Source organism: Zootoca vivipara, chromosome 11 (assembly GCF_963506605.1).
Source record: "Zootoca vivipara chromosome 11, rZooViv1.1, whole genome shotgun sequence".
NCBI classification, from domain to species: Eukaryota; Metazoa; Chordata; class Lepidosauria; order Squamata; family Lacertidae; genus Zootoca; species Zootoca vivipara.
The window spans coordinates 16404584-16416510 of NC_083286.1; the positions used below are offsets into that span (position 1 = coordinate 16404584).

Consider the following 11927-nt stretch of genomic DNA (forward strand, 5'->3'; position numbering starts at 1 on the left):
AGATTTCAGCATGAACTTACATTAAACTGATAAGAGGCAGCCCAAGGATGTTTTGCTTTACTTTTGAGGCGGCGGCAGGGAGCATGTTCTGCCAATTACCTTATGCAAGCGATATAAAGAGTGTGATACAGCGTGAATATTTTTAAATCTAGGAAACAGCCCTTACCTGGAGATACCAAAGATTGAACCTGGGAGCTTCTGCATACAAAGCAAATACTGTACCACTGAAGTATGCTTTTGGAACGCTTGTGCATAAGAAAAGGACATAGCAGTCAGTCTTAACATTCTCCCAGCTCCAAAATTAGGACTGTGTTTATTTAGAGAAATCCTGGGCTCCATGTTAATGGAGCCGCAGATGGGTTCACAGTAAGATACACAAGCGAGCTTTTCCCCCCCTGCTGCCCCTGTCGTCTAGCAATATTAAAAGGAGATTCTTCCCCTATGCAGAAAAGAGCCACTGTCGTGTTTGCAGCACAAATGGCATTAATTCATTATGTTCACTTGGCGCCTTCGCAGTTCCTTTCTTTCTTGGAAGTCCTGACTGTTTCAAAATTCAATTCAATGGCTCCATACGCCTTATGGGATACATTATGTGCATTCGAAAGGAAAAACGTTAAAATGATAGCTATTATGAAAGTATTATGTTCTGAGTAGCTACCACGCCGTCGCCGCAACTCACTGTGACTTTTGATTCTTGTTGTTTCCCGGTGCCTATTATTTCTACTGAGCTTCCTATTCAGGAATTCATACAAGCCATTTAGCACCATGCAGTGCGGTACTTGGAAAAGAATACACTAAGGTGGAATGCCTCCTTCCCCTTACAAAATGCCTATTAGGTGGAATCGGAAGAAGGCATGCTGGCTAAAGGAGGCAGGCAGGTTTTTCCTCCTTCTGCTTGCCTGCAATTATTATGTATGCCTTCTGCACAAAGTGCGGCGGGGCTCTTGTGATTTCATGTCATGTTAAAACGGAGGTCTGTGGCAATTCCTGACTCCCTTGAGTACCCACCAGTGGAGGAAACCCATCCATTGAGATCTACTGTTTTCATCTTTTCCTCCAGGGCTGACCTCTGCTGCCCTTGTCGCTACTCAGCAGGTCGCTGCTCAAGCATCTGCATCTGGCATGTTTCCTGCACAACGGAGGTAAATATCCCATAAACCTCGAAATTTTACCCATTACAGGCATCTTAATAGGGCGGAGGGGAAGCGAACCACAGTGTTTTGAGGCTGGAGGTCTACATAGACTTCTCAGTGGGCAGGTGCTTTCTTTGGCTAATAGCAGCATTACTCTACTCACGATAACCTTTCACGTGGAGTAGATAATTAATCGCTGAACCAGACTATGTCCCCTTGAAAGATGAGTACACACCGTATTGGCCCCAAATATAAGCCGCACTCCCCGCCCCCGCCCCAAAGAAAAAATTCAGACCGTGAAAAGTTAAAAGTGTGGCTTAAATTCGCGACCTTACACAAATGGGCTTTTACGATATAGCTGCTGAAACAGACATACGGCAAAACGGAGCCAAAAAATGTTCTATTGCCAATTTGCAATTGTAGCAATTGGATAGCGATTTGCAATTTTAGCGATTGTAGGGTAACTTTTGCAGGCTTGCAAGATCAAAGGCTTAAATTGGCTCAGAGTTACAATTCTACCAACCGCTGCAATTTTCAGCCTGTAAGCCCATTTTAAGGGAGCGGCTTATATTCAGGTATTGACTTCTTTTCTTCCCCCCCCCCTGCATTTTAAAGGTGCGGCTTATTTGCGGGTGCAGCTTATATTCGGGCCAATACGGTATATTGCCCATCATGTCAAAGCAAGTCATTTAGAATTTGCAGACTAATTTTTGTTTTTGTGTGCATGCACACCCCCTTAAAACCAAATGTGCATCTCTTTCTGGTGCCTTCTGATATTTGTAAGAAGCCATGTGTTAGTAGAAAACAAGTAGCAGCACTTTCACATAGCATGTGACGTGCATTTCTTTGTAAATTATTTATCTGCTTTTAAATAGGATTACTTTTCAACCTTTCAAAGGAAATGGAAACCTTATATATAATTAAATGCAAGTTAATTCAGTGCAGCTTTTAATGACCCAGACTATCCAGTGCTGCTATAACACACACACACACACACACACACACACAGCTCTCTTTTACTGAGATTGTTGATATAAATTAATGAGACTGCATTGTTCTGAAATAATCCCTGCCTTTCTTTTCTTTTTCAGAGAATGATGATTTTGGAAATGTGCATCGTCATGTGACTGGATCACATGGGAAAAAAGCGCTTTATTACAGACATCAGTTCCATGGTGTTAATTTGAAATGCCTTAATGGCAGGCAAAAACCAGTCATTTCATTTTTGTAAATTGCAGATTTTTATCACAGAGTAACAAATGTTGCTGTATTTAGACTTCTGTTTTATATATATATATGCTTATATAAATATAAATATATATATAAATATAAATATATATATATAAATATATTCTTTACTTTTTGTATCGGTAAATCAGGCTCACACAGGGAGTCTGCTGCTAAGTTGTAAACCACAAAGTAAATGAAAAGAAGTGTATTGTCTTGTTTGGAAAACGTTAACCACAAAAGGTTGTTTGTTTCCTTTTTTCTCCCTTCCTTTGGCTTTTTTAATTGTAAATAACTAACGTTACGTATCTGTGTGCCTGATCCTTGCATACCCTTCTAATATTGCCCACAACCCTCAATAGAGGTTAACTGTGACGACGACGACACTTTGGTACAATACAATTTAGATGTCTATTTGGTGGCTCCTATTAAGATGCATCAGTGTAAAATGTTACTGTATTAACTGTCTCATTGTAATTGTGTATTGTGAAGAATATACATTTGGAAGGCATGGGGTTGCCAGTACCACAAAAACTGTGTTGTACATAATGTACAGATTTTAAATGGGGAAATAATGAGCATCTGTGAATAATGAAATGTCCTTTTTTATAATCTTGAATGGCAAATAACCCAATAGCCTGCATACCAGAAGACGTCTGTGATTGTTCTATTACTTGAATAGTCCTGCAGTCTTTTTTTTAATGTTTACAATTATCCCGTTTTAGAAGAGAGACTTTAATGCCATTGCCTGGTTACTTGTTTTATGCTGTAATCTAGTTTATTTTATGTAAAATGTATATTGAATGCTTTCATTTTTATACCTGCCTTAAATAATTTGGCAATCAGAATTAAAAAAAATAATGCTGTTTTTGTACCTTCTGGTGTCGCACAGTTGATTTACAGATCCTTGGGCTTAAGGGCTCCTTCTAATGTTCACATATTGAATTCTTGACTGAGATTTGAGAAAGGGCATTTCGAGTGCACTCTTTCTAGGAAAAGAGGTGCCAGAACTCACCATGAAAGCCTCCCTTGTTCTCTTATAATGACAATGGTGCCCATCTGAAAGGTGCCGGGACTGAGTTCTGGCTGGGAAAAAGCCCTGGGTGAGGGAGGAGAGATGGACCCCACTGGCCTGACTATCACACTTGGCTCCTTGGGAGCAGTAATTCTGCAGGGGAGCTAAGAGCTACTAGGATTCTTTGAAACCTGGCACCACACTAATATCAGACTTGGGTAGTCTCTCCTCCCCACCCCCAGTTTTGAAACAGATTAGTCCACCCAAAAATAAGATGGTGGTTTCTACAAAAATATGCATCAGCTATATGTACCCTGAAATGATTGGGGGTGATCCTCACTGTCCTGAATTGGGTCACATGGTTAATAAAGCTTGTTGAGGCAGATCAGGGCATCCCCAATCTTCCATGTAGTTCTGTTGCCTTATTTCCACAAAAATATATCAAACACGTAGAATCCTAGAAGGGAAAGGACCCCAAAAGTCGTCTAATCCAATGCCTCCATCACAGATGCCCATGGCCATATCCCTCTATTTTTACCTTCATGGATGGTACTCCAGGAAGGGGGGGCAGCAAGAAAAAACACTTTCCCACTTTTTTATAACAGTATAATTCACCTGACGTGATAGATCCTGGATCTACTTGCCTGAGCTTTGACAAATTTCTTACTCAGGAACACCTCCATGTCCCCAATTTTCAAACGGATTGCCCCTTCCCCTCCCCCAAAGGGGGGAAAAACTGGAGGGAAAGAGGTGTGATTTCTGTTTTTCCACCCCAAAATACCTTGCGAGGAGAACTGCTGCACCTAATCGTCTGAACTTTTTCTGGTTTCTTCCCCTCAGAAGGTCTCTTGCCTGCAATATGTATCTGGCAGAAGATAAAAAGCAGAGACTTTAGAACAAACATGCACATTAAAAGTTCCTTGCATGAAAACCTCTGAATGGATCTGCCTTGAATTTGACAGGAGGGGGCTTCTGCCTCCAGATGTGACTGGGGGGGAAGAGATACAGCTATTATTAGTTTTCCCCATTCTGGCATTTTTTTACTTAAGCCTGTTCAATACCTCTCCCAGAAGGACCAATAGCGGCTGGGGAGGGAATATTTTGCTTTAAAAATGGTATGGGGAAAAGGTGAGTTAAATAATTCCACCACCGATACCGTTCTGATCCAATCCCACCTGCTGCTTTTAAGTTTCCGAAACAAAGAGGAGGAGATCCAATCATCGATCTTCCATATCATATCTGGGGAACAGCAATGAGAGTTTTCATCTATGAAACAACCACCAACTCTATCTGGCCAGTCCCCACACACTCCCAGTATAGCAGAACCTCAGTTTTTGAGTGTCTCGGAAGCCAAAGGTTTCGGAAGCCGAACGCCGAAAACCCGGACGTAATTGCTTCCTTTTTCGAATGCGCCTCGGAGGTCAAATGGCTTCTGCTGCGTGTTTTTTAATTTTCTCAATGGATTTTGCCAACCGCCCGTTGCTCCTTGATTTTTGAACATTTTGGAAGTCGAACGGTCTGCAGGAATGGATCATGTTCGAAAACCGAAGTACATAATGGGTGGTGTGAATTAAGAGGAGGCTCAGGAACCAAAGAACTTTGCCACTGGTTTTGCATATCCCAAGAGGACTTTGGGTGTTGAATCTCTCAAGCAGCCTCTCCCCATACAAAGTAGTTCTGCATTGTCAAAACAAAGGGGACTTTCAAAAGGAATTGCTATGGTTTGCTGGCCCGTTGTTCAAGGAGGAGGCCTTTGCTTGTGTTCCAAACCTTGGTCATGCCTAAAGCATCAAGCCAGGTGTTTGCAAGTTGCTATTCTATTACACCTGGAATGCTTTTAAATTTCAACACATATCCCCAAAAGTTGCATTGACACTTTTGAGAAGCAGCTTTTTATTGCTGGGCAATGAACCATTTGACGCAGAACCGGTACAGGCAGTTTTCTTTCAGTGGATTCCTATGAACTTCTTTCAGCGACACTCCAAAGGCCCTTTGAATTTCTATAGCATTCTCCCTTAATTATATGATTGCTGTTCTTTGAGCTTTTGGTTAGTAAGAGTAGAGCTTATTTATTACGTGGAATATAATGCTGCAGAATTTGTTCGTGAAAAGATAATGGAGCAGCAATTTCAGCTGAAATGTATCTATGAAGAAAGCAAAGTGAATAAGGATACCAGAAAAAGACTTGAGGGAGGGGGAACATGGCCTTGTGGAGCAGTCAGTTATTTCCTTTCTTTGGGGTTGCATCAGTGGCGTGTGAATGTATTGCCCCAAGAAAAGCAACTGCAAGGAGGCCATTTTGGACCAAAACCCTAGAGTTGAAGGAGGTTAACCATTTATTCCATGCTTATTCCCCAATGCACATCATCCCTTCCCCCCTTCCCCAGAGTTGCTGTTAGCCATGGAAGGAAAAAGGCAAGGCACCCATTGTGCCTATTTGTTTTGTTTTCTCCTTTTAATTGCAGCCTGGGGGCAGGAGGGGGAAATTTGTACTGGGACCACTGTGCAGGAAGAAGGTCTTCCTCCATGAAATTAGTTACCAGTGCTAAAGGTCCCCACCTCTTCACAGCTGTCGCTGTCTCCTCCTCTTTAGGGCTTTCCCCAAGCAATCAGAGACTGCGCCGGCTTGCAGCCAATCTCTCCTCTGCCTTTTTCATGCCTCTCCTGGTTCTGGGGGACAGGGGAGAGGGGAGCTTGTCTCAGCAGGAGGGGGAGACACCTGTGATTCTTCTCCAGCCTGACTCATCTCTGCCTCTTGACCACCTTCCTCCCACTGGCCAGCTTTGGCTTCTGATTCTGGACTAATAATAATTTATTTATACCTCACCCATCTGGCTGGGTTTCCCCAGTCACTCGGGGCGGCTTCCAGAAGGATATTAAAATACAACAATCTATTAAACATTAAAAGCTTCCCTAAACTTCTCTCTGCCATGGACTCTCCCAGCTCACTAAGGCCTCCTCTTTCCTAGGGCTGCCATTACTGGGATTTCAAAGGCAGAATTGACGTCTGGGGGGAATTTCTGAAAGGTGGCACTTTGTCTTGAAATATGGCAACCCTATCTTTCCAGTCTTCTCCCTCTTCTCCCTGTGACCACTCATCATTGTCCCACCACCATTCCCTGAGCTTGGAGTCTTCTTCCCTTGGTGGTTCCCCAGCTGGTTCCTCCCACCATTCCTCTGTGTCCTGCCAGTCCATTACATACTTCAAGCTTTTTTGCCACTTACCCTAGAAGTAGAATGCTTATTGTGGGGTTTCTAGATTCAGGGAACTTGCGTTAGCCAAAAAGAAACAGCAGTGAAGGAATGAGACTGTCTCGCCAGAGTGGGGCATGCTCTGGTTATCTCCCGCTTGGACTACTGCAATGTGCTTTACGTGAGGCTACCTTTGAAGGTGACCCAGAAACTACAACTAATCCAGAATGTGGCTGCTAGACTGGTGACTGGGAATGGCCACCAAGACCATATAACACTGGTCCTGAAATATTATTATTATTATTATTATTAGGCGGCTTCCAACAGAAAATTAAAATACAATAATCTATTAAACATTAAAAGCTTCCCTAAACAGGGCTGCCTTCAGATGTCTTCTAAAAGTCTGGTTGTTGTTTTTCTCTTTGACATCTGGTGGGAGGGCGTGCCATTACCAAGAAGGCCCTCTGCTTGGTTCCCTGTAACTTGGCTTCTCACAGGGAGGGAACCACCAGAAGGCCCTCGGAGCTGGACCTCAGTGTCCGGGCAGAATGATGGGGGTGGAGACGCTCCTTCAGGTATACTGGACTGAGGCCGTTTAAGGCTTTAAAGGTCAGCACCAACACTTTGAATTGTGCTCGGAAACGTACCCCCTTATATAACAAGCAACATACACAACTTTGTATATTAGATATCTCTTACACTCCAGAACAAAGTAAAGACCCGAGTAGATTGATGCATGTATTGGATCCCTGGTTGGCTGGGGCTGGCATGGGTTGTGGTCCAAAACCATCCAGAGGGAGCCACATTGGTAGGGTTGCCATACGTCTGGAATTTCCAGGACATGTCTAGGATTCCAATGATGGAATTAGTGTCGGGGGGGGGCGTGTTGGGAAATCAGCAAAGTGTCAGGGTTTTTGAGAGTTTCCCAAAGCTCAACAACTATCTTTGGCCGATTTTCCAAATGCTTTGTGTCCGGATTTCACTCCTTGAAATATGGCAACCCTACACATTGGGAAAGTCTGCCTTAGAGCAATCTCTCACTTCCCCAACCAGTATGTGGAGCCATATCTCACAACCATCACTTTCAGCAATATTGTGCAATAGATAAAACGTAATTGAGTGTGCACAGATTTAATCCTCCTGAAAAGTCCTTGCCCATGCAAAGGCAGAACCTGATTTTCTGGATGTTGTGCTTGTGCTTGTAAGCTTCAGGCAGACAGAATGAATTTGCCCTTTGCTGAACAACCCCTCTATAAGAAGGGGGGGAAACACTGCAGTTACAACACAATGGTTTCAGCAAAGCCATCCTCTCTTCTCTCATGCGTTGGGTAGACAAAGACGCTTTTCCATTGGGGGCAAGGAGTGGGAGAATCGATACTGTACTCACAGTAATGTTTGCTTGCATGAAATATTGACCACAGTCACACTGCCAGTTTTACATGAAGAATTAAAAGCAATTTCAATTGTTTGAAAGGTTCTAATTGTTCTCCCACCCCCACCCCCATTTCTGCACCATGCCGAAAGAATAATAACAGGACAAACTGAAATCTGGGCTCTCCAGTTATTTTATAACTGGCACTAACAAATCTCACCAATTACAGAGTCTATTCTATAAGCAATGAAAGTGTGGCTCCCAATTAATCTCGTGTACCTCCAGGCAAGGTCTAAATCAGCTGGATACAGCTAAAGCAATTTGCACCCGGCTAAAAGCAAATTGGAAAATAAGTGTTCCCCGCTCCCACCTATCTTCCCAAGCCAAATGCACAATCAGTATTCTGGCGCAGGCCCTTGGTCATGTTATTTGCAGCTATCAATTTTAATTATAACAATTATTGATTAGTTGGGAAAGTGAATAATCTAATGTTCCAATGAACTTCAGGGAGGCTCCCAGGGTCTCTTTTCTTCCACCATGCAACGCAAGTCCACTCTTCTTTTTTTGTGTGCTGGAAAAAAACAAAACGATCAGTGGAGTCCATGCTTATACTCCCCAAGGCTGTGTTTTACAAAGCTGTAGTTAAGGCTTCACTTGTGTGAACTTTCCACCCAACCTGCATTTTAAAGCTTTCAAAGCTCCCGCTGTAACAACACGTTGAGAACTGAATGACAGCAAAGCGCGGCTAAGTCCAGAAACTGAAGCCAGCGTTACAGGGGAGATTGTCAAAGGCATAAATGGGAATTAGGCAGCCAATTCCTACTGACATACAAGATTGCTCACCTCTGTGCCATTTCTGCCTCTCAGAAGGGGCTCTCCAGCCATCTCCAGTAATTCCCCCTGCTGTCATCTTCCAGGACTTAAATGAGCGACCTCCTTATAGAGGTGCTGAGCATCAAGGACTCCCAGAAACTAAATCAGGATATATCATGTCAACTCCTGCCAGATGCGGCTGTGTGTTTGTGTGTGTTTGTGTGTGTGTGTGTGTGTGTTGGTGGTGGGAACAGCAAGTCATTGATAAAGGTTTGTGTTATTGTTTTGTTGATCCTTCTTCCTCAAATACCAGCTGAGCTCATTACAGTGGTACCTCGGTTTAAGTACACAATTGGTTCCGGAAGTCTGCACTTAACCTGAAGCGTACTTAACCTGAAACAAACTTTCCCATTGAAAGTAATGGAAAGTGGATTAATCCGTTCCAGACGGGTCCGCGGAGTACTTAAACTGAAAGTACCCAAACCGAAGCGTACTTAAACCGAGGTATGACTGTACATTTATTGCTGTTCCATCATAAAAACACGGATCACATAACCTCCAATATTTCTGTGATGAAGATAGGGACGTCCTATTCCAGAATAATAATATAATAATTTTATTAGTAATATTTATTTTATTGTTAATAATAATTTTATTATTAATATTATTACCAAGCCCATCTTCCTGGGTTGCCCCAGCCACTCTGGATGGCTTCCAACATATATAAAAACACAATAAAACATTAAACATTTTTTTTTAAAAAAAAACTTCCCTGTACAGGCCTGCCTTCAGATGTCTTCTAAAGGTGGTATAATTATTTATCTTCTTGGCTCGGGGTTCGCATGACTCCATATCCTCCAACATTTCTCCAATGAAAATAGGGACATCCTACCATATCCCCAAACCTTTCTCTGATGAAAATAGGGATGTCCTAAGGAAAAGCAAGACGGCTGCTGTAAATCTGGGACTGTCCCTGGAAAACAGGGACATTTGGAGGGTCTGGGATCAGATCAGGATCCATTCAGGCAAAGGTTCTGTTTCCACTGGCAGCCAACACTGGATGCCCAGAGCTTTGTGAGATCTGCATCAGGGCGTTAAAAAATGGTGCAGTTTTACATTGCCTCGGGAACCCGGATTATCAAGTAATAATACAGCAAAATAACAAAATCTGTTTTATACATCTTTAGAACCATGCCTGCTGCCTCCAGTTCTATTGGCAATGTCCTTCTTATGTGAAAGGACTTACTCTGGCTGCTCTGGGTAACCTAGGGCAGTCACCCGTGCTGATAACATCACATGTTTAATCCCTGTATGGGGCAGCTGTATATTCCTGATTGGGGCTGGACCACAAGGCCCCTTCCAACTCTATGATTCTAGGGTTCCCACTTGCCTATTTGTTTAGATCTTCAGAGAATGTCCTATTTATTATGTCATGGCCTGCAGGGGCTCCTTTTTGGTCAAACTAGAGGAGGGCCTTTTCCATTGTATCCTCCACATGGATCGATCCACCAACATTCAGCTGGCACCTACTGTGAGGAACTTCCAACTGACCGACAAACGTATCTACATACTTCTAGCTACCATCCCAAACATACCAAACAATCCATTGTATATAGCCAGGCCCTACGTTACAACCGCATCTGTTCCAACTCTACAGACAGAGACCCTCACCTAAGAGATCTACAGCAAAGCTTTTTAAAACTAAAATATCCGCCCGATGAAGTTAAGCAACAGATCAACAGAGCCAGACTCATACCCAGAGAGCACTTGCTGCAAGACAGACCCAAAAAAGAAAACAACAGAACACCACTAGTAATCACATACAGCTCCCAAGTTAAAACAGTACAACGCATCATCAGAGATCTACAACCTCTCCTAGACAATGACAGTTCTCTTTCTCAAGCTCTGGGAGGAAGACCTTTCATTGCCTACAGACAGCCACCCAATCTTAAACAACTCCTCACCCACAATAATAAAACCACCAGACTTAACATGGGCACTGCAATAAACCCAGATGCCAACTTTGCTGCCACATACACTCGGACAACACCATTACTGGCCCCAACAACATCAAACATACCATCTCAGGACTATTTAATTGCTCATCTTCTAACATTGTGTATGCCATCAAATGCCAACAGTGCCCTTCAGCTCTCTATATCGGACAAACAGGCCAAACCCTACGCCAAAGGATAAATGGACATAAATCTGACATCAGGAATCACAAGACAGAGAAACCAGTAGGAGAACACTTCAATCTCCCAGGACATTCTATACAAGATCTCAAAGTAGCTGTCTTATTACAAACGAATTTCAGAAATAGACTGGAAAGAGAAGTTGCTGAACTGCAATTTATCACCAAACTTGGAGAAACCTGGTCTAAAGAAAGACATTGGATTCTTATCTCATTGTACACAATAAAGCTATCTTTAGCCATCTCACCCGTTGCTTTTCCTATGGGACCAATTTGCAGTCGTAAACAGTCGTAAATTCTTCCTGTAAGACCAAATGCAGTCATAAACAGTCCGGGTTTCCAACCACCCTTTTGAGTGGTGCCCCTCCCCACCCTTCTCACTGTATGTGGGGATATGGGGACTTCTGTTTCAGTGTATCTGAAGAAGTGTGCGTGCACATGAAAGCTCATACCAATGAGAAACTTAGTTGGTCTCTAAGGTGCTACTGGAAGGCATTTTTTTTTTATTTTGTTTCCACTATCTCTGATATCATTCCTGGTTACTACACAGTGGAACCTCGGTTTTCGAACGCGCCTCAGAAGTCAGAAGGCTTCCGCGGTGTGTTTTTCAATTTTCTCAATGGAAATGGCCAACAGCCCTTTGCGCCTCGGTTGTCGAACATTTCGGAAGTCGAACGGTCTTCCAGAATGGATTGCATTCCACAACCGAGGTTCCACTGTAATTGTCATAGGTGGTGTTTATCAGATTGTTTTAAATGTACAGTCAATTGTTTTTTAATTCTTCTTTCATACTGTATTGTTTTCTTGTACATCAACTTGATATTATTTTAATGAGGAGTAGTATATAAATATTTTAAATAAATAAGTGCTTTTATTCCTTTTATTCCTCGGTATCTATTCCTTGATAGTAGTAGTAGTAGTAGTAGTAGTAGTAATGCACAGGTATATTTAAATGAGGACAAATCAAATGGCCTCTCCCCA

General features: G+C 42.7%; 1 protein-coding gene across 5 annotated transcripts in view; it reads left to right on the forward strand.

The window, feature by feature from the left end:
- Nucleotides 1-6032, forward strand: part of ZNF608 (zinc finger protein 608) — a 117522-nt gene extending 111490 nt beyond the window's left edge. For 4 of the 5 annotated variants that reach the window (XM_035099526.2, XM_060280130.1, XM_060280131.1 and 1 more), the window contains 2 exons: nucleotides 1061-1142; nucleotides 2225-6032. In XM_035099526.2, coding sequence (XP_034955417.2) covers nucleotides 1061-1142; nucleotides 2225-2231 — 89 coding nt within the window. In that variant the 3' untranslated portion in view covers nucleotides 2232-6032. Of the gene's footprint in view, nucleotides 1-1060; nucleotides 1147-2224 lie in introns of those variants that run through there. The other variant, XM_060280132.1, reaches the window with a different exon arrangement.
- The last annotated feature ends 5895 nt before the right edge of the window (nucleotides 6033-11927 follow it).